General features: G+C 48.9%; 1 protein-coding gene across 1 annotated transcript; it reads left to right on the plus strand.

Moving 5' to 3' along the window:
* Positions 1-644: 644 nt before the first annotated feature.
* PSMD11 (proteasome 26S subunit, non-ATPase 11) lies at positions 645-21,784 on the plus strand. The gene is made up of 14 exons (XM_048517542.1): positions 645-783; positions 4,386-4,487; positions 6,744-6,868; positions 7,072-7,143; positions 8,318-8,375; positions 10,035-10,229; positions 12,533-12,677; positions 14,361-14,421; positions 15,083-15,145; positions 16,639-16,764; positions 17,787-17,822; positions 18,394-18,445; positions 19,521-19,663; positions 19,780-21,784. Exons 1-13 carry the CDS (start codon positions 693-695, stop codon positions 19,661-19,663), a joined length of 1,269 nt encoding a protein of 422 aa, XP_048373499.1. The 5' UTR covers positions 645-692; the 3' UTR covers positions 19,780-21,784.
* Positions 21,785-27,209: the final 5,425 nt, after the last annotated feature.

Consider the following 27,209-nt stretch of genomic DNA (forward strand, 5'->3'; position numbering starts at 1 on the left):
CCTCCTCATCCCGACCCCAAACAGAGCTCACAACCAGACAGAAAGCCCCCTTCCCTCCTGGTTACCCCCCAGCAATGCCAGAAAAGAGAGAGAATAATAGACACCATTCCTTTATGTCCAGATCCGGACCTCATTGAGAACTTCTTTGAGAATCTTTTAATGAGCTATTTACTGGTGTCAATATGGGTTCCACGTTGCTGTAAATCACTTTAGGTGTAGCGTATGTAATGCATGCATGCATGTGTGTATTTGGGGCGCTGTGGGGTTTCCGGGTTCCAGTAGCCTTCTCTCCTGACGTTTCGCCTGCATCTGTGGCCGGCAGCATCTTCAGAGGATCTGCATTTGGCCCTGAAGATGACAGATGCAGGCGAAACGTCAGGAGAGAAGGCTGCTGGAACATGCGCCCCAGTGACTCCGGCCATGAAAGACTTTGACCCTATGTCTGCCTCTCTGTATTGGACTGAACCCCTCGTCCTGCCTCCCCACGTGGCCTCCGAGCAACGGCAATCGCCCTCCCTCGGATGCTGCGCCACCAAGACTACATTTCCCAGCAGCCTTTGCGACCAGCGTACGTGTACTGCCGTCTCTTGGACCATAGAGCGCGGGAAAGAGGGAGCGGCTTCCGGCGGAAGTGGGGCCCTGTGGTTCCGCCCGGCGTGAGTGAGCGAGTTTTGGGTCCTTTTTTTTTAAAGATGGCGGCCGCAGCGGGCTTGGAGTTCCAGCGAGCCCAGTCCCTGCTCAGCACCGACCGCGAGGCCTCCATCGGCATCCTCCACTCCATCGGTGAGGCGGCCCCGCCGCGGAGGGGCAGGCAGGCGCCTGGCCGGGCCCGGGGAGCGGAGGGCGCCTCGGCTGGACTGACCTTGGCTGCTACTGCTACTGCTGCTGGACCTACGGCGGGTTTGTCCGGGGCGCCCTGGCTGCCGCGGCCCAGGAGTCGAGCGGGCCGCCTGGCCCGGACTCCCGCGGCGGGAAGCAGGCGAGGTTAGCCCCGGGGCCCGGCCTGGCAGCCACTCTCGGTGACTCCTGGGCGCCCTGCTGGGCCGAACAGGCATTCCGCCCGCTCGGCCCGCCTCCCGTCCCTGGGACCGAGAGGCTCCCTACAAGGACGCCGGGGTTGCCCTGCTGGAGCCGGCCAGCCCAGACGCCTCCTGCCCTGGGAGAAGCGCCAGCAGAGCCCTGCCGGGTCTCGCCAGCCGCCCTCTTCACACGGCCACCTGCCAGCTTGCTCGCAGGATCAGAGCCAGCGCATCCACCGGCCAGGCCTCCTGCGCGTGTCATCGAGTGGAAGGTGGCTTCTGGCCACCCAGTGGGGCTTTCAAGGCAAGAGCCGTAGAGGACTGGCTGTCCATCGCCCACCTCTGCATAGTGGCCCTGGGCGGTCCCCCCCCACCCCCCACCCCCCACCCCAGTGCCAGCGAGGCCCCGACCCTGCCTGCCTTCTGAAGCCTGAGAAAGCCAGCCCCCCGGCACTAGCGCTCAGAGGCCGGCTGCCTGCGGGTGTGGAGGCTGCCCCTTCGTCCCCGTGGCTCGTAGCCGCTGCTGCATCTCTTTTGTGTGAATGCTCCTAATAATCGCCCTTTCGAGGCCGACTGTGCTTGTGATCCTTGCTGCGTCCCCCGTTTTGCCCCTTGCCGTGAATCTATTGCCCACCAGCCTCAGTGGGCATTCCTGAGCTCTGGTATTATGGGGTGGAGGGTCAAAGCTCTTGTCAACCCACTTTCTCCCTCCCCTGAATACTTTTATAAACCAATATCATGTTCTCAGTTTCTTTCTTTTTGAAACTGAAAAGTCTACGATAGGAAAGGTGGCCACGCTTGGGGTTTTCAATCCAGGCCTGGTTGCCAATTTCTGTAGAAGGTGGAGGCAGTAGGCTCCAGTGGAGAAGCTGGAGGCTTCTCTGTCACCACCACCATTTTGGTCCTCCCTTACCTTGGCACGTCAAAAACCTATCCTGCAGTTCCTAGGTTGGCTGCTGGGTCTTCTGCTATCCCCTTTGCTTAAAAGGGAGGGAAAGCAATGAGTGGAAGTCCTGAGAAAGGTCTGATGAGAAAGCCTGGTGGGAGAGAGTTGGGCTTGGTTTGCTCCTGGGAGGAAAAGATAAGCAGCAGTGATGTGGTCTCTTTTGCTACTTTGAGCAATAAAATGCCCTCACCATTTTTTTTTTACCAAAGGTATGTTGGAGTGTAGAATCTGAGCTTGGTGGCTGACCTGACAGAAGTGTTGTGAGATCTTGGCTGCTCCCTTCTGTGCTTTTAAGTGCAGTTATGTTCAGGTATAGACTAGCGATGAGCTACAACATATCTCTCTGTTGTGTGCAGCAGGGGCTGCTGTGCTAGCTGGTAAGGGCAGCTATCTTGCTGAGTTTGTTGACTGATGCCTGACATCATATAGGGCATATATCTTGTGGATGCTCTCATCAAATAAGTTGTGGTTTAAATTTGCTGATGGTTGCTGAGGTGGGCCAGCATACTGAACAGTTGTAAACTGATCGGCTGAGTCGGAAATGTAATCAGAAGCGTTTGAACCGTATATGATGCTTGAAATATCCCAAGAGCTGGAGTGTTTTAAAAAATGTTTTGGGAAGTGGATACTCCAGAAAGACTTCGGTATTATAACCTGGGACTTAAAAACCTCTGTTTGGACTGCTCTTAGTGGGTTTTTCTCCTTCCCCCATTTTATTTTATCCACTTGTTTTGTTCTGGACTTAGATTCACGTCTTTGTGTGCCATATTCAATGGGGCAAAGTGTTCTGTTTTCTCTCTCGCCTCAGCAGAAGAAAGCTGGCTTGAGAGGTCTTTGCCTGAGTGGCATATTTATTACACTTCATCTATAGTCTGCCTTGGTTCTCAGTGGGGACCCAAATCAGCTTTCTGACATTCTTTCCTGCTCAATTTTCTCCAGACAACAACCCTATCAGGTAGGCTAGACTGAGGGGGTGGAACCACCCTCCCCACCACGAAGGTCGTTCAGTGTATGTGGCAAAGTGGGAAATTCGAATCTGGATGTCTCAGATCCTAATCCACCACTGCAGCAAACTGGCTCATTGGATGTCATGGGGAGAATGACTGTGCTGTGAGGGCCCCCGGACAAGAGCATCCCTGATCCTGTAACTTCTGGCCCAATTGTCTGGAGGACAAGGGAGGCCGTTGGCTCCAGCACTTGACCTGCTGAAGCGTCTTGTGCATTTCTGGTGTTGTTGACGGGCAAGTCTGGAATGCTTTGAGGTGAGCCCGCTTTACTCGCAAAGATAGGTTCTCTCTTGGCTGACATGACTTACTTTCTGTGCTGTGTGGAATACTTAACTGTACCATCCTGAGCTATTGTGTTAGCGAGAGTATTGTAGATCATTCATGAATAATCATGCCCTGGCCTGGGTGGCTCAGGCTAGATTGATCTCATCAGATCTCAGAATCTAGGCAGACTTGGTCCTGGCTAGTACATGGATGGGAGACCACTAAGGGAATCCAGGGTTGCTATGCAAAGGAAGGCGGTGGCAAACCACCACTGTTAGTCTCCCGCTTTGAAAACCCTAGGTTGGCATAAGTTGCTGGTGACTTGGCAGCACTTTACAGATACATGAATCACAATGTGTCTCTCTAGCTCTGTGTGATTCATCCTAGGTGCCGTCGTTTCTGTGACACTTACTAAGCAAGGTGTCTTGAGAAGTATTGCTTTTGCCAGAAATGGTGACTTCTCCTTCATGGGATGTGTCTCCTGAATGTGTAAACAAAACTACAAGTTGTCATAATGAACTGTTCATTTGTGACAACTGAATGTTCAAAACTGGTTCCTGGTGTTGTTCAAGCCTGTCTTTTATGCTTGAAAGGCAAACTGTGTAGTCTTTGGTTAACATCTAGTTTACTGATAGATGTGCCCCACAAGTAAAAAAAACCCTGTACCACACAAAGCAGGAGTGTAGATGATTCTGAATAGTCCTGGGTTTTTGGTCTCCCCTTTCATGCAGAGCTTTTAAAACTGATGACCTGCCCACTCTTCCTAGCGTTGGGAAGCTCTAACTGTAATATCTTATTTCCATTATCCAGTGACACGCAAGGGAGTGAAGGAGGTTTATTTTCACCGGCATTCACAGTGACAGGGCTCTGCCAAACTGGCTGAGTTACATAAAACATCTTGTAAATGTAATTGCTGAAAACTGGCTCCGCATGTTCCTTGTCAAGGATCCCTGGTCCTAATTCCATGTGTCTTGCTCCGTTTAATGCTGAATGCTGTTTTCCAAAGGTGCTTCTGATCCTCCAGAAGCAGGCTAATTTTAGAAAGAATGGGGTAATACATGAGCCGTCTGTGATTTGATGGATGTTGCTTTTCTTTAGTCAAAATGCCGTCCAGTTCTGACTTTCCCCCCCAAACCCTTATCTTTGTAGTGAAGCGGGATGTCCAAGAGAACGATGAAGAGGCCGTGCAGGTCAAGGAGCAGAGCATCTTGGAGCTGGGGAGTCTTCTCGCCAAGACCGGGCAAGCAGAAGGTAAGTGTTAAAAAACTAAGTGCATCTCCTATCCATGTCTCCGAAGCAAAAGACGAGAGCGTAAACCTTTGCTGTGCTGCATGTCCCCAGCTCACGAAGCTTCGCCTTGCCCCTCCACTGGTCTGGCTCTGGACCAAAAAGGCATCTAGTTCAAATCCTGTTCTCTCCACCCCACAACCCAAGGCAGACTTTCTGTTCATCTACAGGTCCCTCATAGACCAATTTAGTTGACAACATATCACAAGCAAAAGAATATACTTTTGCAGAAAGAATGGAGATACCTCTGCAGCGTTGGATCACCTGGTGGTATTCCTGTGGTGATGCTCCTGGTCAGAGTACCTACACCGTTCATCACATGCAGTTGTCTGGCAGGGCAGTGAGTGGAAAGGACCGAAGGCACGCTGCTTTCACTCCTGTGCACTTCCGTACATTTTGAGAATTAGTAATCTAGTGCATTCACCGCTACCCAGGAGACATTGTTTAGTTGCATTCCATTTTCGGGGCTCCCTGAATACAGAATTATACCTTATGGAAGACATTATTTGTTCTGCAGAACACTTTCGGATTCAGCCAATCTTTTAATGTTGGAGAATCAGGAAAAAAATCTCACAAAGTCTCACCTTGGGAATCAATTTAGAATGAAAGATAATTCCCTTTATCTGTGGACTGTGAAGAATTTGTTGGACCTTATAATATTGGAAGATTTTGACCCCCAGTAAAGATCAGGATAATTGAAATCTCCCGTTACTATTATGTCTCTCCTTTCTGAAAGTTTGATCATCTGTTCCAGGAAGGCATCATCCAACTCTTCAATCTGATTTGGGTCTGTAGGAGACCCCCACAGTGACATCAGTGGTGTTTGTTTTCCCCCTTAATTTTTACTCGGATGCTCTCAACCTGGCTTCCAGGATTTAAGTCATGGACCTGCTCACAGGTGTAATAATCCTTGACGTATAAGGCTGCTCCTCCTTTCCTAGTTGGTCTCTTTTTCTGAAATAGGTTATACCCCTCAATTGTTACATTCCAATCATGAGAGTCGTCCCACCAGGTTTCAGTGCTGCCTATTATATCCTATTTGCTTTGCCGGGTTCATGACTGTCTTGTTGTGGTGGGTTTTCCGGGCTGTGTGGCCGTGGTCTGGTAGATCTTGTTCCTAACGTTTCGCCTGCATCTGTGGCTGGCATCTTCAGAGAGAAGTCTGTTATACACTGTGTCCAGTGAGAAGGGAATGTTTTTAGTGGGGTATATATTGTCCATGTCCCAGGATGGGGAACCAATCAGTAAGTGTTTGGGTGGAACTTGCTATGCAAAGGTGTGGTTGATTGTATTGTGTTGTGGGTGGAGTTTTTCAGTCCAGGGAGTGATTCACATTTGCATTCCCTGCATAAGGGAATAAGGGGCCTCCACTGTGTGCGCAGGTATCAAGGTTCTTTTATTCTGCCAGGACTCTTGCAGGGCCATTCAGAGCCTTGTTCAAGGGACTTAGAATTATAGAGATGAAAGGGGCCATACAGGCCATCTAGTCCAACCTCCTGCTCCACACAGGATCAGCCTGGAGCATCCCTGACAGTGTTTGAAGACGCCCCCCCCCCCCCCCAGTGAGTGAGAGGTCCCCACATCTGTAGGCAGGGAAGTCCACTGCTGAACTATTCTTCCTATATAAAATTTCCCCTGATATCTAGCCTGCACCCCCCCCCCCCCCCCGTAATTTAAACCTATTATTGCGAGTCCTGTCTTCTGCTGGCCACAGGAATGCTCCCTGCCAATTTCTAAGTGACAGTCCTTCAAACGCGTAAAGAGAACAATCATGTCCCCCTCAGGCCTCCTCTTCTCCAGACTGAACGTTCCCAGGTCCCTTGGCCTTTCCTAGCAGGGCTTGGTCCCCAGGCCCCTGGTCACGCTCGTCATGGGTTTAAATTCTACTGGTGTATCCTTACCATTCCTTTGTGTCTTTCTGTGTGAGGTTTGCCATAGTGAGGATTTGCTCCCCCTTTTGTTAATGGTGAAGACGCTCATTTGCCAACCAGCTTAACAAGTGAACGGTTATTGATGAGCCTGGAATTTTAAAACGCTTTGTACAATTATTGTATTGTATTTATATGGCTGTTCGATCATTCTGGCTCTGCTCCATGATGGAGCCTTCCTCCTGCCCTGGGGTTGGCCATCTCCGAAATTTCACCTGGGTCCCCTGGGGCCTTCTCTTCACTGGACGCTGTGCGTGAGGCACACCGGCTGACTCCTTTGTCTCTGACGCAGAGCTCGGAGGGCTCCTGAAGTACGTGCGCCCGTTCTTGAACTCCATCAGCAAAGCGAAGGCAGCTCGTCTGGTTCGGTCCCTGCTGGACTTGTTCCTGGACATGGAGGCAGCAACTGGACAAGAGGTGAGGCCACTCATGTTTGGGAACAGGCTGACCACGTCCAAAATGCATCAGCACCTGGCAGTGGCTCTCCAGGCAAATCAGGCCCAGTGGGCCGTGTCCAGCAGTCAGAGGGCTGCCTCAAGGATGGCCTTCTGAGGGTGGGGCAGGGGCAGGGGTAGTCGCTGACCTTGAGGAAAGGTGTGATGGTGTTTTCTTTCTCTAAGGTTGACTTGTGTCTTGAATGCATTGAGTGGGCCAAATCAGAGAAGAGGACGTTCCTGCGCCAAGCTCTGGAGGTACAGTTTAAAAGTAGCATTCCAAGTGTCCGGTTGTGTGGCCTCTTGTGCCGCTAAGCTGTGCATGCTGGCCTCTCTTTACCTGGATTTGGAAATCTGCCAGCCGATCAGGTGGGTCAGTATGCCTACTCTGCTGGTTGCTGTTTGGTTCTATTGCACCATCTGGTTATTGCTGACACAGTCTCCCAAGTATTTCTTTGGGCCTGACACTTCTGTACTACAGTCCCTTCCACATCACATTTTTGACTGATCGCAGATTGGCGCCAGACTCTCACCTGCAGCCCACTGGTCGCTTCCACCTGGAGGCAGCTTATCAATAGCCGCTCTGATGCTGCATACTGAAAAAACGCTGCAGGTGTTGCTTTGACCTCTTTGATCCACTCTTTGGGAGGGCCAAAAATGTTTGGTTTTCCAGATCGTGGGGGGTATTGCGCCCTTACCCCCAGTGATGTGGAAGGGACAGCTGTAAGGACTTTCCAACACACCGGCCCCTTTGCATGTCCTGAGGGTGTTTAAGGTGGACAGTCCCTCTCCCTGTGTGCTTGCAACAAGAATAGAAGTATCATGACTGGAGCAGGCTTTTCTTGGTCAGGAGAAACACTTGTTCATGCCCTTTCTTCTTGAGAGATTGGCCGGCTATTTGGTGTAAGAAGTCGTGGAGAGGGGGTTGTTGGTGTGGCAGAAGTAGACCGCGGTCTTCTGCGTCTGGCTTTCTTGACTCCAGGCAAGATGATCAGCAGTTGGTGCTTCGGGCATCTTTGGGCTCTCGTCTCTGAGATCCATTTCCCTGTGCAAAGAGCAGCTTCCCCCTCCCACTTTTTCGCGGCAGAGCCGTACGTGGTGTTTGCTGACGGCCGTCTCTCTTGCGCTCCCGGGAAGCGTTTCCTGGCAGGGGTCTCGCGTGTTATTTGCCTCGAGTAGCATCTACTTCAAGGCTGGTTCCTAAAAGTACTTCCGTGCGTGTCACGTGCAGCCAGATGGTGACTCCGTAGGATTTCCAAGGCAAGAGACGAACAGAGATGGTTTGCTATTATTTGCCTGTGCGAAGCAACCCTGAGCTTTGATGGTCTCTCATCTAAGATGGATCGGCTAGCCTGGGCTGGATGGTCAGGGGACACCGACTGGGATTTTAGCTGTAATTAAAATTCATTTTTTTGCACTTTCTTTGTTCTAGGCCAGGCTGGTGTCTTTGTACTTTGACACTAAAAGGTACCAGGAGGCACTGCAATTAGGTAAGATGATGTTCAGCTGTAATTAATGTTATCTGACACTTCAGAGGTTTTCACACTGCCCATTTTAAGTGCGTAAAAAGCGTTTCACTTGCTCAAAAAGAGAAGATATTTCACAGGAATGTTTTAGTTCTCTCCCAAGCTTTTCAGTCTTGAAAACATTGGGGAAAGACCTTGGGGTAGAGGATTTCCAGGGCATTACGTTTCTAAAGCAGGTCACAACTTGGTTTCTGTACTTTCTTCTGTTAAGATTGGGAAGAATAAGAAACAGCTTTCCGCAGCCCCAGACTGGTTTTGCACAAGCATGGTTATTGAACCGTTGCAACATTGCGATGTCCATTCATGGGAAGTGGCCATTTAGCACCATTGATGGAACTTCTTTATTGCTTCAAATGCGAAATATTAGGATCTGGGAAAACTGGGCAGGGTCTGCTTCCATTTTCAGTTTGCCAGGTGCTTGGCTGGAAAGGTCGGCCTGCCCCTTCACCAGGTGGGTACCTTCCTGGAGGCCTGACCTCATGAGTGCTTTCCCATCCGTCACCAGTAGCAGAAGGGTTGTCCAGGCCAGGCCGGGTTCTTTATTAATCCAGATAGGATTTGTTAGGACTTGCCAAACTGTTCAGATTAGCTCTTCTGTTTTAATTAAAGCCCTTATTCAAAAACAGCGGTTCAGGTAAAATAGGCCGCCAGACAATTCTTGGCAGAACTGGAAAACCCCCACCAAAACTCCTCTACCAATACAGAAAGCAAATAACTAGAAGAAGAAGAAGAAGAAGAAGAGTTTGGATTTATATCCCCCCTTTCTCTCCTGCAGGAGACTCAAAGGGGCTGACAATCTCCTTGCCCTTCCCCCCCTCACAACAAACACCCTGTGAGGTGGGTGGGGCTGAGAGAGCTCCGAGACGCTGTGACTAGCCCAAGGTCACCCAGCTGGCATCTGTGGGAGTGCCCAGGCTAATCTGAATTCCCCAGATAAGCCTCCACAGCTCAGGCGGCAGAGCTGGGAATCAAACCCGGTTCCTCCAGATTAGATACACGAGCTCTTAACCTCCCACGCCACTGCTGCTCCCTAACCAGCCCACTCCAAACTAACCAGCCCACTCCAAACCACACAATCGCTTTCCAGAGAAACCTGGCTCTTCTCCCTCAGCTAGAAAGGATTGTAGCTGGGCCTCCTTATCTCTACCCCAAGTAGTTAATGGCAGCAATAGGATTTGGATTGCCAGGGCAGCTTGGGAAGGGTGGGGCGGGGGAGACAGATGACCATACCCTGCTCCCATCAGGAGGAGAATTATGGTGAGACCCAGTATAAGACTGGGCATAAAAAGGATTATTTTAATGTTTCTGCATTGCTAAATGTAGTCAACTGAGCACTTGTCTGTCTGGAAGAGCAGCGCCAGCCACTCGGGGGGTGGGGGGGAATGTCTCTCCTTGGTGATGAGACAGAAGGAGTGACCCAAGGTCACTTTGTTGCTGGACAGAAAGCTGGGTGCCAGCTCTAGAAGTGAACCCTCTATCAGCCAGTATGCCGTGCTGATTCTCTGTACCTTAATTGCATTTTTGGTTTCATAGCCAAGATCAGGACAGCCTGTTTTAAGAATCCAGTGGAAGAGAAGTAAGGGTTTTTCGCATGGCTGGCTGCAGTGTATTTCTTCTTACTAGGGTCACAGCTTTTGCGGGAGTTGAAGAAGATGGACGACAAGGCCCTGCTAGTGGAAGTCCAGCTGCTAGAGAGCAAGACCTATCATGCCTTGAGCAACCTGCCAAAAGCCAGAGCAGCATTAACCTCTGCTCGAACCACAGCCAACGCCATCTATTGCCCACCCAAACTGCAGGCAGCCCTGGACATGCAGTCAGGTAGGCTGTGCTGATGTGCCACATTTGTGTCCGTTTGCTGGTTTATGTTTATGTTTCGCCAGTGACTCTTGTTATGATAGACGGTGAGGCAATGCATGTCCGAAAACTAGGAGGTGGCGCTTCCGTGCTTGCTTATCTGTGGCCTTAAAAACTTCTCAGCCAAATTTTAGAACAAGAATGTCAAACAGACATGTAATATGGGAACCACCTGAGGGTGTCTCTCCTCAGAGAGTTTTGGAAGAAGCTTGTCAGAGATGCTTTAGTTAGAGACCAGGCATGCGGTTGTGGGTCAGATGACCGGTCATCTGAGTTTTTTCCATTGTGTTTGTATTCTGTAATAAAACCCAAAATTTAGAAATGATCCTTTGCTGCTGTTATTTATTTATGGATTTATAGGGTGCATGTACTTTATGGACTCAGGATGGCTTGCAGTAATAAATACCATTAAAATACAAACAGGGACAAAGGAATAAGGTAAAACAAGGTGCCAGAAGTGGGGAGACCTTCTCTGTTGGCTGCCATCAACCTCAGGGCTGGTGGAATAATTCTTTCTTACAGGCCCAGCCGGCGCCCATCTCTACTCAGAAAGGTGTAAGGCAAGGGTGCCTTCTAGCACCCCATTTGTTTAACTTTTATGTTAACACATTAATAACAGGGTTTCATAAGAAAGATACCCATGCACCTATCCTTACCGCTGATAAGAGTATAGCCATTCTCATGTATGCCGATGATGCTGTTGTATTATCATTGACAAGAGTGGGGCTAAAAAGAGCGCTGAAGATATTTGCTCAGATATGCACAGAGGAACAGCTAAGTATCAACTACACAAAGACCAAGATAGTGCATTTTAATGCCAAATTTAAGAAACTGAAATGGCAGTTGTTAGGTCATCAGATTGAACAAATAAAGTGTTTCAAATACCTAGGTGTGGTTTTCCAGTACAACGGAAAACCCTCAGCCCATATACAAACAGCCATACACACAGCACAAAGGAGCTCACAGGCAATCCTAAGATATTTTCGATCACAAGGGGGTGGATTTATTCCAGCGGCAATTAGATTATTTGAAGCTAAATCCCTGGCACAACTCACCTATGGAGCCCCTTTGGCAATAATTTCGGATTTCACTCTATTAGAGAGAGTCCTATCCACCTTCCGTAGATCTCTTTTAACACTCCTAAATGTACAGCTAATGTAGTTTTAAGACAAGAAGCAGGGTTGGTTAAAGTTGAGACAACCTTTTGGAGGCTTATTATCAAATACTGGCTTAAAGTCCTCTCCCATCCCATGGGTTTATTGCCTTTGCTTCTGGCAGCAACACCATATCCAAGCTGGCTAGAAAAATAACACTTAAACTTACACATTGTGGTTTGGATCCTGTACAATTATTGGAACTGGATCATTGCAGAGCAACAGCCTTGGTCTATCAACGGCTCAATGATATTGAAATGCAAACAGATTTCTCCTTGTTACCGGGCGTTATATAAACTATTAAAATCTTGGACAGGTATCTCGGCTGCCCCTTACCTGTCCAATATAACATCTACGAAATGCCGCTGGGCCTTTTCAAGGGCCCGTTTTGACGCTTTTCCATCAGCCAATCTAATGGGCAGATTTCAAAAAATCCCACGACATAGGAGACTATGTGTTTGTAACTCGGGAAGTGGACTCTGTATTACATATTTTATTGCATTGTGAACTCCATAAAGGGGAAAGGGAGGCGTTAATTCATCCACTGTTTATCCAGTACAGAAATTTAACTAGAGTTAATTCCGACTCAGTTCTTGTGAGAATTTTGCTGGAAGACCGAGTTTCTCTTATATCTCAGCAGGTAGCTAAATTTTGTATGCTGGCATATAGTAAGAGAAGAACCATGTTGGGACCAAGAGCCAGACCACATGAGGGTGACCGTAAGAATGCTACAAGCTGATGATATTTTTTGTGTGGATTTCTGTTTCGTGGATTTCAGTGCAAATTCGATTGTTCTTTTGTTTGTTGTTCCTCCTTTTTCTTGTTCTTCTCTGCTCTTTTTTGCTGGCCTAATGGCCGTAATAAAACTGAACTGAAACATTACAGGCCCAGCAGAACTGTCAAGTCCTACAGGGCCCTCGTCTCATTGGACAGGTCATTCTGCCAGTCTGAGAACAAAACTGAGGACACTCTGCCCTTGTCAAGGACAGCCGGTCAAGATGGAAACAGTTCTCACTGGAGGGTGGACAGCTGGCTGTGCCTCGCGTCCTGCGGGTGGGCCTGCAATAGTCATAACTCCAGACCTGCTTTTTGTCTGTCTCCTGTTCCCGACAGGCATCATCCATGCTGCGGAGGAGAAAGACTGGAAGACGGCCTACTCTTATTTCTACGAGGCGTTTGAGGGCTACGACTCCATCGACAGCCCCAAAGCCATCACGGCACTGAAGTACATGTTGCTGTGCAAGATCATGCTCAACTTGTACGTGGCCAGTATTACTGCGGAGGGAATGCAAGAGTTTTAGCCCCGGCCTTCTGGTCCCTCCCCCCCTCCCTCAGGCAGAGCACCTGCTACAACCTGGGAGTTCTTGACGCAGGAGATATTGGATTGTTAACATCTGTCAAAAAGAAGAGAAAGAGTTAAAGGGTCTTAGTGCCGAAGATGAGCAGAATATTTGCCTTTCCTTTCGACAGGTGCAAGTCTCCTCCAGACCCCTCCCATGTAGAATTTTACTGGTTGAGAACCGAACCTCCAAAGCTGCTGCCCTTGGAGGCGAGGCCGGGCTCCCCTTCATTGGCAAGAATGCAAGTCCTCAGGAGAGCGAAGAATCTTCTGGATTCAGGGCTCCCAGCCTCCTCAATGAGTGCATTTCTAAACATTTTGCAACACCCACCCCTTCCAGGTGCAGGTCCTTTTGACTAGCTCTGCTGAGAGAGTGGAAAGCCATTTCCTGGCTTCCTTCCCCAGAGATGTGGGGCATTCCCTCTGCGGAAGGAGGCGGTGGAAGCCTCTCCACCAGTAGCCTTCAGCCCCTAACACTTTATGTGCAGGAAGGAACTGTTTTCCTTGGTGAGGGGTTGATGTGGCTACTTATGCAAGGATTGTGGCATATAGAATCATAGAGTTGGAAGAACCCCCAAGGGCCATCCGGTCCAACCCCCTGCCAGGCAGGGACACAACATCAAAGCACTCCCGACAGGTGGCCATCCAGCCTCTGTTTAAAAACCTCCCAAGAAGGAGACTCCACCACTCTCCAGAAGCAGCAGATTCCACTGTCTTTAACAGCCCTGACTGTCATGAAGTTCTCCCTAATGTTTAGGTGGAATCTCTTTTCCTGCACCTTGAACCCATGACTCCGTGTCCTGGTCTCTGGAGCAGCAGTACACTGAAGCAATAAACTCTGTCAAATGCATCGTTTCTGTAAACTATCAAATACAAAAAATTAAATATAATGTCAATTCACCCTTAAAATCTAATGTAGATAATGATAAGAACTGCTCATTTTCTTCACTCCCTGCCCTGCTTCCCGTCTGAGCCCAGGCCCTGCACAGACTCCCTGTCTTTACCAGGAAAGCTTGTCACAGCCTTGCTCCTCTAGATCGTTGTGTCCCAGGCCTCTGTTTCTGTCCTCCAGCTCCATGGCCTTCAGTGACCCCAAAGGTCTCCCGTTCTTTAAGCGATGCCCCTACCTTTCCTTTGCTGCCCCTGATGCCCCAGAACTGAGTCATCCCAACTCTCTTGCGTCCTTCAGGTCCATCTCCAGAACCTTTTCTGGGGGCCCTTTGATGCTGGACCATCCCTGGCTGAAGTTTGTCATTTGCCCCCTTCCCTTTGCCCTTCCCTTCGTCTTCCTCACGACCCACTTCATGAGCTTCTCGGGACAGAGATCGGTTCTCTCTCACCCGGTGGAACGGGATGGGCGTGGCTCCACACTAGTATCCTGTATCGGAGTTTGTCCAGGACTTTTCCTCCTTGTGCATTTTGGGCTGAGGTGGTCTTGGACGGTGTCTGACATTTGCAAGAGAATCCTTTGATTAATGCACTTAAGGCTGGGCCAGAATGCAAAGTCGGGGAGGAGTGTGGCTAATGTTGTGGGTGTCATGAATACAGGCTGTTCAGTGGCCAAGATGAAGCAACGTTTCTTGTTTTGTGATTTCTCCGTAGGCCTGAGGATGTTCAGGCGCTTGTGAGCGGGAAGCTTGCCCTGCGGTATGCTGGCAGACAGGTACGGAAAGGCTGCCCTCTTCTCTCCTTGGAGAGTCTTTCAGTCCTAACTAAGAGTGCAGGAGTGAATTTGGCTGCCTTGCAGGCGAGCGTCTGCTTCGTTCAGCAAAGGCTCAGATACTCTCTGTTGCCTAAGTTCTTTTGACTAAGTCACTTACTTGGAGCAGCTGTTTCATGTGTTTGCTTATGTGATTTGAGTAAGAGCCGATCAAAATAAAGCCCGTTCCGCATTTTGTCAGGGATCTTTTCCATGTTTCCTTTTGGGCGCCTGGAGGATTCCCCCCCCCCCCCCCGGTGTGAATACGGAAGGATTCTCTGCCTCTCCTTCCCCCATCATCCAAGGTGTGAGCAGACGCAACATGCATTTGCTGTGCCCCAACATAACACTGACGCTGGCTCTGTTTTATTTATTTATTTATTTATTTATTTATTCGATTTGGTAAACCGCCCTACCCCCGAAGGGCTCAGGGCGGTGTACAACAAACAACAACAAACATAATAAAACAAATCGAATAACCCCAATTTAAAATACAGAACTTTAAAACTATAGCAGGAGCATCTATCAATAAATAATTAATAATTAATGTTAATAAAGGGCGTCTGACACCACACCCCAGTGATCAAATCCTGGGAGTGGTCAAATTCTTTTCTTTCCTTTGCAGACAGAAGCGCTAAAGTGTGTGGCGCAGGCCAGTAAGAATCGATCACTGGATGACTTCAAAAAGGTGAGCCGGCAGATGGGGAATTGATTTTTCCGGTATGGGAAAAGTTACGTTCCTGCCTTATGAGCAGTAGAAGGGTGGGGGTGCTCGGCGTTTCTGATCCAAGGAGGCTGTAGCAATGGTACGTAATTTGCTCAGGTCTGCTTAGCTCACTCGATTCTGGGAGCCATACTGGGCTGAGATGGAATCCTTGTGGGAGGAGCAGCTGGGGCAAGAGGCTTGGATTCCCTGGTTTCCCTTGTTTCACATCACTGCCCCTTCAGGAATTTCACACTGTCTGCTCTGACCACGAGGGGTAGAACTTCTGTCTGTTGCTAAATGGGAGTTCAGCTGTCCAGTACTCTACAAAAGCCCTGAGACTTAATGCAACATAATGCTCCTTTGGGTCTTGCAGCGTCATGTGGATAGAGGTGTTAGTAGGTGTGGTGTTTCTGTCCTGATCTGGATGGCCCAGGATGGCCCAGCCTTGTCAGATCTTGGAAGCTAAGCAGAGTTGCCCTCGTTAGCATTTGGAATGGAGACCACCAAGGATCAAGCCAGTCGAGGCGTGTAATAATAGGTGGGCTCGCTCCTGCTCTTGCACTGCATACGTTGGAAGACATAACTAGCTAGGGAACATGTACTTTTTCATGCAGCTTTTAGCCCTGATAGTTTGATAGTGTAAAGCTTAGATTTATTTATTTTTATTTATTTGTTCCACTTATATACCGCCCTCCCCTGAGGGGCTCAGGGCGGTTTACAACATTAATACAAACAAGTGGAAGGATAAAATACAATATTAAATATTAAAATGCAGCGCTTAAATTCTTAACCATTTAAAATACAGATGGCGTATGACCATTTAAACTCCTCTGAGAGGGGGAACAGCGAGTCCAAGCTGTTAACGGGCATAATCAGCAGCCGGCCTCCCCAAAGGCCCGGCGGAATAGCTCAGTCTTACAGGCCCTGCGGAACTCATTTAGGTCCCGCAGGGCCCGGACAGCTGGAGGGAGAGCATTCCACCAGGCAGGGGCCAGGGCCGTGAAAGCCCTGGCCCTGGTAGAGGCCAGCCGCATCATGGAGGGGGCGGGAATCTCCAGCAAGTTGGCCTCTGCTGAACGCAGAGACCGACGTGGGACATATGGAGCCAGACGGTCCCTTAGGTACGAAGGTCCCAGACCGCGTAAGATTTGAAAATATAGTCATTGCCTAGTGAAACCTCAGCGTTTTAACAGCATTTTCAGTGGCTGGAGCTCTACGTCATGTTCTGCCGTGCCTGTGAGGAGCACACGGAGACTAAATTGCATGCGAGGAGTGAAAGTTCTTCTCTTGGAATAGACTTTCAGAGGTTGTAAAAGGCAGCATCTTCGTGGCCCTGCCCCTGAGACACGGATGGTGGGGGCTGGGGGAGGGAGGGGTGAGACCAGGGGAGAGCGTTACTCTGTTGACCAGGATGGGTTGCCGGCCGTTCCTTGGCTTGTGTTGATGATTCAATCCAACACTCTTCTCTTCTGCAGGCTCTGAAAGATTATAAAGTGGAACTCAGGGATGACCCCATCATCAATACACATTTGGGCAAACTTTACGATAACTTATTGGAACAGAACCTGATCCGGGTCATTGAGCCGTTCTCCAGAGTGCAGGTACGGACGTCTTCTGGAGCATCCAAATCCATAGTTCTGCTCCTAGAAGGTCCTGGTGGTCACATGGTTTGATTGCCCAGCTAAATATTGAAAGCCAGCAATCTTCTGTTGCTGGCAGAGCTGTGCCCATTGAGGATTGAGCACACATGGAATAATGCTAGTTGTTGGTAGCAGTTACTGCTGTTTTTGGATCACTGGCTATCATTGCTTCAAGGCGCCTTGGCATGTACTTTAAAATGTAACTTCAATAATGACAGAAGAGTGAATTCTCTGTGAAAAGCTATAAGGCTATCCCCTTGTGTTTCTCTGCTGAGGGTGGTGTTTTCTATGCAGTTGGTCAGGGGAGGAAGATGAATGGAAAGTTAAGAGAATAAGACTGGACTGATGTAACTGCTCAGTGATTTGAATGGTGGCTGCTGTATCATTCTTGTGTTTATCATAGAATCAGACAGTTGAAAGGGGCCATCTCGTCCAACTCCCTGCTCAATGCAGGACCAATTGGCCATGCTGGCAGGGGCTGATGGGAATTGTAGTCCATGAACATCTGGAGAGCTGCAGGTTGCAGACCCCTGATCTAGCCGCTGCTTGCAGACTGTCAGTGAGGGGGAGCTCACCACTGCTAAGCAACTCTTACTGTTAAAAAAAAAAACCCAACATACCTGCCAAGTTCCACAGTGACATACATCGTTGATCAGAGTGTACAAAAAGTTCCCCTGCCCTCTGAATGGATTGTCCCTGAGGGTTTGTGCTGGCCGCTCCAGCACAGCGTTGTGTTGCATTAGGGAGAAAACAAATCTGGTCAGCTGGGCACTTGGAGCAACCAGTGGGAGAATGGGGGAAGTCCAGATGATCATCTAACAGTGCCCAATGTGCAGAATCGGCCGCTGTCTCAGATGTCTCCCCACAACCTCTCCCCACAGTGCTTCTGTGTGCTTCGGGCACCTTTGTTTGGCTGGCTTTGCTGAAAAAACAAAGCTTCTTTTAAAACACGTGTTTCCTTCTGTTCTCAACTTCTTTTGCAGATTGAACACATATCTGGCCTTATCAAGTTGTCAAAGGTAAGAGCTTGGGGTGCAAACAGGCTGACGGAGGTTGCATTCTTGCAAACTGAGGCATTATTGTGAACTGTTTTGGTTTCTGCCCTTGTAGATGGGGCGGCTTTCCTTCAACCCTAACCCTCTCTGTTTAAAAACCGCTTCAAGGAGCTGATCATTCTTGGCACTCTTCAAGAGAAAGATCACCTGTTCTCAAGGCTGAAAGGATAAAACATGAACTGCATTAAAGTTTCCCATAAATTCCAGCAATGACCTGCACAGATATTTCGGCAGGACAGCTAAAGCATTAGGAATAGCCCAGTGTTGGAATGCATTGATCTTCCCTGTGAAATAAGAAAAAGTTTAGTCCTTTAGAACCAATTTGTGGCTAGAGTGCCTTTATTTTATTTTTTATACTTCTAGCTGCCCGCTCTCCTGAAGGACTCAGGGCAGTGGAGAGAAGGGCGGCTCGCTCTTGGTTCCAGCTGAAGCATGGGAGGGGTGTGCCATGTAGAGCCACAACATCCCTGGCGAGCAAAATCTGCTGGCCCGTGGTTAGCGCGAAGAGGCTGACCCTCTCCTGTTTCTGTTTCAGGCGGATGTGGAAAGGAAACTCTCGCAGATGATTCTGGACAAGAAGTTCCACGGTGAGGCTTTTCTTGGTTCCTGCGAGTCCTGTTCACGTCCCAAACGTGGGCTCAGCAGTGAAGGAACTGACTGGCCGCCCTTAGCCCTTCAAACCGGTTGTCCCAGTGTTGTTTCTGAATCGTAGTGTAGATTTGAGAATGATTCAGAGCACCCTAATAGCCAAACGACACAAGACAGTTGGGTGACGTCTGAGGAGTCCATGGCACGACTGGAAGGGGGTAGTTGAGATCCAGTGTCGCGTAGGGGCTCGGTTTGAATCCCCACTCTGTCACGGAAGCTTGCTGGGTGACTTTGGACCTTTCGTAGAATCGTAGAGTTGGAAGAGACCCCAAGGAAGGGCCATCAAGTCCAACCCCCTGTCAAGCAGGAGCACACAATCAAAGCACTCCTGACAGATGGCCATCCAGCCTCTCTTTGAAAACCTCCAAAGGAAGAGATTCCACCACACTCCAGGGTAGTGCATTCCACTGTCAATCAGCCCTAACTGTCAGGAAGTTTTTTCCTGATGTTTGGGTGGAATCTCTTTTCCTTCACCTTCTTGAACCCATGACTCCTGGTCCTAGTCTCTGGAGCAGCAGCAAACAAGCTTGCTCCCTGACCAATATGACATCCCTTCAAATATCTAGACAGGGCTATCATGTCACATCTTAATCTTCTCTTCTCCAAACTAAACATCCCCAGCTCCCTAAGTCTCTCCTCGTAGGGCATGGAGTCCAGACCTTTGACCATTTTGGTTGCCCTCCTCTGGACCCGTTTTAGCTCGTCAGTATCCTTCTTGAGTTACAGTCTTTGTCTCTCTCTCAACCTAACCTTCCTCACAAACTTACAGTGAGGCTAAAACGTAGCAGGGGGAGATGATGTAAATGGCTTTGGGTCCTCACTGAAGAGGAAGGCGAGGTGTTGCTGAAGCCACCATCTGGATTGGTCCTAGTGGCACCCGTGTCTGTCTCTTGTCCTGCTATCTTGGAAATGGGCCTTGTTGATTTCAGTGACAGCAGATAATGCCGTTTTCAGTGACAGCAGATAAAGCCCATTCCGGAGAAGCTTAACTCCAGGTTTTTCTCTTCTCGCCAGGAATCCTTGACCAAGGAGAAGGCGTCCTGATAATTTTTGATGAACCACCTGTAGACAAAACTTACGAAGCTGCTCTGGAGACGATTCAGAATATGAGCAAAGTAGTGGATTCGTTATACAACAAAGCCAAGAAACTGACATAGGTGAGGGCGCCTGCAAGCCCGGCCGGTGGGCTCTGGCAGGTTTCTCGGTGTTCCTTCTTGGAGGGCCGTTCGATTGAAGTGATGTCGCTCCATCTTTCTTTCTGTCTTTCTTGCAGAGTTGGGAACTGTTGCCTGTTGCTTTGGAGAGTGGGTGCGTGAAACCTTTTTTTGGAGGGGGGGGGGACAAAAGGCTGGAAGACTGGTGGTTTTCCCCCCACCTTCCCCATTTTGCTCTACTTTTCCACTTGGAAAGTTTTACAACTTCCTCATCTGATCCATCCTGTCTATACAAATTGTGTGTTCCAGTTTCCATGTAACCCTTCACCCGCTGAACTTTGTACTGGGATGGGGAAATAATGTTTTAAAAAGGAAAAAGATTTTTTTTGGTGCGGGTGGGGAAAAGCAGGGAGGGGAGGAAGCAGCGGCAGTATCCTGAATAAAAGGAGAGGCTTATGCTACCTTTAAATAATAAAAATTGCTTCCCATTTTCTTGCGGGTGGAGGGGGGGTGTTAATTGTATGTCGGTGGTAGGAATTCAGCCACCCAAGGAACGCTGCACATGGGAATGCAGTACTCCACAGAAGGCAGCTCACCTGCACACCGTGTACCATACTACCATTGTATGCACGTGTGCATGCATGCAGACGGCTGCGGCCAGTTACAGTATCTTACGTGCCCAGCAAAAAGCCCCGGTGGGTTTTGCCCAAACTCCTCTTAGATGAGAACTTTCCTTGCAGGAATTTTATCACTTGTGAAGAAGCCAGTTAGAAAGTGCAGGAGGTCCGGCAGCCAAAATGGAATCCGCTGGCTGCCTTCTGCCAGCGACACTACAGAAGAGCTCTTCAAGGGCTCCCTTGGCCTTAAATGCTCCGTTGAGTTCTTGGAAGTGTTTAGCGCCCAGAGTCTGCTTGAATTCTTTTTTCCTGCCGTTGTCAAAGGGTAAGGGACCACCCTGGTCTCTTAAGTAATCCTGAACGTTTCCTGGTTCTGAACTGCATATTTCTCTCCCCCCAGCCAAAAAAAAAAAGAGGAAGGAATATGCTGACCTTAATTTCACACATTTGGAAGAACTGTGGAGCACTTGTGCTTCTGATAAGGTTTGCTTTTCCTTAGGATGGGAGGGGAGTGTTTTAGAATTCCCAGCTGGCTGTTTCTGGGCTGTCCGGGGGCTTCTGTACTTGTGCCACCCCCAGACATCTGCAAGGCAAAAAGTTGCCCTTCTTGGACTGAGGACCAGCCTGCTCGTGGCACCTGCCTCGGGGGATGTTGCCAACAGCAGAGTAGCATTTCTCCCCCAATCTCTGCCGTGATACCTGAGCACATTTGCATCACAATCCTTCAGTTTTCCCTGCCTGAACACAGGCCAGTTCTATAAGCTGGAGACAGGGGAGGCCGTGTTCTGACATCTGCAGCGCCAGCTGGGGGAGTGCTCTTCATTTAGAAATCTTCACCTGGCAGCCCCTGGGCCAGATTTTGTCCTCTGGTCACCCAGTTGCCAACTTGCAGGCAGTTGTGTGTCTGGAGGAAGCAGGAGCTGTGGGTTGCGGGGACACCCTGGGAGTAGGGCAGAGAGTGGGCCTGGCCTGGCATCATGACCCACACCATTACTGGTTGGGCTGGCTTCCCCTGCTTCCTATCAGCGTAGGGAACTCTGGGCGCTGCTTGCAGGTGTGATGGGCAGGTGGGTGTTGGCTCCAGCATCATCTGCTGTTGGATGCTGAAGTTGTCTTTACTGGGTCACTGACATGGTGGTGTGGCCTTCTTCCCAGCTGCCAACCTCTTCCTTTCCTCCCTCCCTCTCCCTGCTTCTTTACCTTCAGTTTGTAGCATTACTCTCCTGTACTAAGGACTCTGTTTGCATTTGCATGCCGTCTCTCCACTGGCTGACGACCCTCTGTTCCTTCCACTGCTTCTTTCCCTTTTCTTTAACTCTGTCTTTGTCGCAGCCAGTCCGGCGTTCTGGGGAGGTGATCCGGGAGGGTCTGGGGTTTCGTTTTTTATTTTGGTCTGGGGGAAGGGTTTGGCACCATGAATTTCAAATGTACAAATGGTTCACGCTAACACACACCAGGTATATCTGATGTTCAGATGGCATACAAATAAATTTTTTTTTCAAAAACAGTCTCTTTTCTTCAGTTGCAGAGACACAAACAAAATTTGACCGTGTCACACTCCTGCGGATTACCAAAACAGCCTGGTGTATTTGTAGAGTTACTGCATTGCTAAGTGGCCTCCTCTTCTGCTATATGTAGTTGCAACTAGGAGTGTGAGGAATCCAAAAAAAGATGAGTTTTTTTATTTGCTTTTTTGGGTCCAGTGTACCAGATGGGGAGTCTCTGTGGGGCATCTAACTGATCTTAGAAGTTGCAACTAGAGGTCTCTACAAATTTTTTTCTGGTATTTTTCAGTTTCAACTTTAATAGACCCCAAATTTTCCAGAAAATTCTAAAAAAAGCTCAATCTCCCTGCTGGTATGGGTTTTTTCCAGCTTTTTGGGGGGTGGGGGGAGGGGGTGCTGTTCAACCCTGTGTAAAAATTTCCTGGACTCTGGAGGGCTGTTTTTCAAAGGTAGAAGCACCAAATTTGCACCATAGCTGCTGGTAACTCTCTTTGGAAGAACCCCCAGGTTTGGTGAAGATTGGGTTAGGACGTCCCATCGTGGGCTCCCATTTTTTCTGCATTGTTCTCCATTGAAAACAATGATGGGGCACCCTTTTGGAGCCATAAAATTGGACCCCGTGACCGAATTTTGACTAACCTTGGGGGTTCTTCTAAGTAAAGACATCTGTAGCTATGCACGCTTCTTTTAAAAGGGGGGGGGGGTTTCCTGGGGATTCAGCTTTTTAGAATTTTCTGGAAATTTCTGAGTCTATTAATACTGAATCTGAAAAAAATGCCAGAAAAAATTTCTTGCAGATCCCCAGTTGCAGCTCCTAAGATCAGTTATAAGAGCATCTCTTGCCTTAATGCTGAGCCATGTTTAGAGCGCAGGAGCAGCCCGGGAAGGGTTTAGCCACGGACCTCTTGTGCTGGAGTTAGGGTTTGGCAGAAGACTGATCCATGTTCTTAAGAGCAAGGGGCAAGTCCAGGAGCACCTTAAAGATTTCCAGGGCGTCGGCCTTCAAGAGTTCAAGCTCCTTTAATCCGTGTGCTGACACTTGGAAGTCATAACTTGGAAGTCTTGTTGGCCTCTAAGGTGCTGCTTGACGCAAATCTTGCTCATCTGCTTCAAACCAGAAACTGTCTACCCTCTGAGAACTTTTGGGGACATTGTAAGACTTTCTGGTCCATCTAGGCTGACTTTTAATGGCTGTAGCTAAGCCAGCATTCAGAGTTAAAGGAGGTCCCTGATCTGAATTGGTCCTAGTATTTGTCCTACAACTGATCTGAGGCAAGCCCGTATACTCTGTGCCAACGCCAGTGGGATACAATCTGCCTTTTTATGGTGGTGGTTGAAATGGCTGGAATCTCTAGATAAAGATTCTTTTGGAATCTCTAGATACAGATTCTACAATGAGAGCTGAGTTTATATTTAGTAGATTTCTCTCCCGGCTCTTGTGATGAAATTCAGGTGACACCTAGTGGGATTGGGGTGTCCAGACCTCCTGCCTGGCTGTGTCTGCTGGGTCTCACGCTCCTTGCCATGGGTCCCCAAACTTTCTGAGCCTATGGGCACTTTTTGAATTCTGACACAGGGTGGTGGGCTCACACACACACACACACACACACACACACACGAGGAAACCAACATGCAGGGGAGAAGATAGATAATTGATAAAAAATACACTATGGTGGCAGCTGCCACTGAGACAATATTTATTTATTTATGAGTTTTTTTATACCGCCCTACCCCCAAAGGGCTCTGGGCGGTGAACAACATAATAATACAACATACAATTAAAACCCATTTAAATAAACACAGCGATCAGCAAATAAAAACCGCATTGGCAATAAATCCTTATTAAAACCCTCCCAGAGGGGGGGAGGGGTCCCATAGATGGTAAAGGGTAATCAGTCCAGCCAGTTGGATCTCCAGTGGTCCATGATGATGTGACATGGCAACTAAGAAACCCCATGCGATTTTGGGCTACTGCCTCAATAGGAGTGTAGCATGTCAAGGGAAATATTAGTACCACTTTAGTCTGCACTGGTCAGACCTCACGTGGAATGCTGTGTTCGGTTCTGGCCACCACAATTCAAGGAGGATATTGACAGGCTGGAACAGGTCCAGAGGAGGTCCGGAATCCATGCCCTGGAAAGATTTAAGAAGCGGAGTATGTTTAGTCTGGTGAAGAGAAGGGTGACATGTAGCCATGTTTCAATATCTGACGTCATGTTGAAGAAGCAAGGTTGTTTTCTGCTGCTCTAGGGACTAAGACAAGGAGTATTGGATTCATGGTACAGAAAGAGATTCCACCTAAACATTAGGAAGAACTTCCTGACAGTCAGGGCTGTTTGACCGTGGAATTCACTGCCTCAGAGAGTGGTGGAGTCTCCTCCTTTGGAGGTTTTTAAACTGAGTCTGAAAAGCCATCTGTCAGGAATGGTTTGATTGTGTATCCCTGCATGGCAGGGGTTGGACTGGATGGCCCTTGGGGGTCTCTTCCAACACTATGATCAGAAGAGCTATATCTGGTTCTACCTATTTTCTAACAACACTGGGTGAGTACCAGGAAAGATGATCTCTTTGTCTCGTAAGATTATTGTAAGTATTGAATGGATTCAAGCATCTCTGTGCAATTATAGTGGTCAGATTTTTCAGGATCTAGTTTGGTTTGCTTAAAATATTTCTATCCTGTCTTTCCCACGGAAAGGTCCAAAGGAGCTAACAAAAGAATACTTTCTTTCTTTCTTTCTTTCTTTCTTTCTTTCTTTCTTTCTTTCTTTCTTTCTTTCTTTCTTTCTTTCTTTCTTTCTTTCTTTCTTTCTTTCTTTCTTTCTTTCTTTCTTTCTTTCTTTCTTTCTTGGATTTCTATACCGCCCAATCCCCAAAGGGCTCTGGGCCGTGTACAACATGGATTCCATATACAGTATATAAACAAAACCCCATTAAATTAAAATGTAAGTTAAAAAGTTTAAATATTTAAAACACAGCAGTAACGCATTCAGTAAAATGGCGTCAGCAATACCCCAAATTAAACCCTCCCAAAAAAGGGGGAACCAGACAGTAGCAAAAGTGGGTCCCCTTGATGGTATTCGAAACAAAAATCCCAAGGACCAAAAAAAACGCCACCTTTATCTACCTTAAATAGAGCCATTTCTCTATGATTTATTTAATTACTTGAGATTTATTGATTTCATTCTGTGCTCTATTTACACGTCCATGTTCACCGCCCTGAGCCCTCCGGGGGACGGCAGTATATAAATATAATAAATAAACAAATAAAATGAATAATCCCCATCCTTTATAACTCCCAGTCTCGTTTTCCAGCCCCCTGCCCCAAACCGTGACTAGTAAAACCCGCTTCGTGCCCTGCTTTTCTCCTCTTTTGAAAGGCCAGCAACAAGGAAGCGTTCCCGGCTCTTTCTGATAAGACTCTTCCTCAGCAGCGGAGTGACAAGGAGAAAGGCGTGGCTAAAGGGGGACCAGGTCATCCACGGGTGGGGGTGGACAAGAGGAAAGGAAAAGAAAGTGAACAGCTGGTTAGACATATGTAATGAATGCATGAGCTTGTATGACGGCATAAGAGCTTGCACAAATCTGAGCCCCAGACAGATTGAAAGGTTTATAAAGAGCTGACCCCTTCAACTGATCTCAGCAACCGTACAGCAAGGTGTATACGGTGTGTTTGCCCTGGACCACCATCAGGCAGGTACTGTGTGCACAAGTTGATAGGCTGTCTTCAAGGGCAGCCCCTGTAGAATGTGCTACTGTAGACCCAGGCAGCTGGGCGTGGTCAGGCCTTGGAAGCTCTCCTGGGGCCAGCCGTGGTTGAGACTTGGATGGGAGAACCACCAAGGAGGCAGGCAACGGTCAACCACCTCTGAACGTCTGTTGCCTTGTTCCATGTGGAGAAGGTGGAGGAGACGGGCTCTCGTGAACGGTGCTCCCAGAAAGCCACGTTTGTCACAGGCCTGGGTTGGAGTCCAGTGACAGACGGGCGCTTGAGGCTGGCCCAGAGGAGGATGCCGCCTCCCTCTCGCAATACTGTGGCTAGTCAGATGGGCCCCTCCTAGGCTGCCTCACCACCATTCTCATTGTGCTCCCTCCCCCCCGCCCAGTGGGCGGTCTGGCCAGAGAACTGGTTTCGTTAATGACCTCCCACCATCTGTGGCACCCCAGACGGTCACTCGGATTTGAACTAACAGACTGGGAGAGAGGACGGATTTCCAAATCTGTCTCTGAGGAGTGGTGGGATGCCAGCACAACTCCCGTCAGCAACAACTGTTCTCCTAGTGACTAGTGCATGGTTGTGCAGACCCTGGGCAGGACAGCATTCTAGTTGGCTCAGCAGCAACTGTGGATAAGCTGTTCCCACATTGATGTTACCCCCCCCCCCCCCATGCCAGCTTCCGCACGCTCAGGCACACCGACTGCCAGTGCTCAAGGGGTTCAGCATCAACTTGTGGCAGTTTGGGAGGAGTGGGGACCGTCGTCCACAAACTCCCTCCGTTTGGGCCGGGTGTCCGTGCGCCCTCCCTTTTCTCTATTATCCAGCTGGCATTATTAAATAGTAATTTGTTTCTCAGCAGCCGCCGCCGCCTGGCCAGGACTCTGGAGAGCGGCAGGTGTCCATTAAGGACGGCCATCTTTGCCTTTCCCTGTCTGCTGTAAACGTAGAAACTCACAGAGATAAAAAATTAAGCAGAGCCAGGAACACAGTGCAGCCAACAGGACTTTCTAGTCCCACCTTCCTGCTTCAAGCCTGGGATGGTTTGTCCTTTGGAAGCTGCCGACTCCTTCCTTCAATTGGCACCTTGTACATATGGTAAGAACACAGGCCAAGCTCCACAAGGTTTCCCTGCTCCTTCACGTGAAGCCTGCTGGGTGACTTTGGGCTAATCACAGTTCTCTTCGAACTCTCTCAGCCCCACCGACCTCACAGGGTGTATGTTGTGGGGAGAGGAAGGGAAAGGAGTTTGTAAGCCCCTTTGAGTCTCCTTACAGCTGAGAAAACCAAGGTATAAACCCAAACTCTTCTTCTGTTTTCGCACGCCGTTCTTCTATGGTAGGCCCAGATGAAGTTTCCCGTTCTTGCACATGTCTGGCACAAGGAAAGACCACAGGAGGGGAGACCAGGATGGCTGGGGAAGAATTCTCATGACTGCAGCTACAGGCCCTGAAGTGAAGGCCTCACAGGAACACATTTTGGGTCTGGAGGACAGGAACAGCGGGAGGTGGAAAGGGATTTCAAAGAGGTCATTAGAGACAGAAGGGCAAAAGGAGAGCGGGTTAGAGAGCCAGGGAGTTGGGGGGGAGGGGGGAGAGAGAATCTTACCATCAAGGAGCAGCAGTGACGTAGTGGTTAAGAGCAGATGCATTCTAATCTGGAGGAACAGGGTTTGATTCCCAGCTCTGCCGCTTGAGCTGTGGAGGCTTATCTGG

Source organism: Sphaerodactylus townsendi, linkage group LG15, assembly GCF_021028975.2.
Source record: "Sphaerodactylus townsendi isolate TG3544 linkage group LG15, MPM_Stown_v2.3, whole genome shotgun sequence".
Classification (NCBI taxonomy): Eukaryota; Metazoa; Chordata; class Lepidosauria; order Squamata; family Sphaerodactylidae; genus Sphaerodactylus; species Sphaerodactylus townsendi.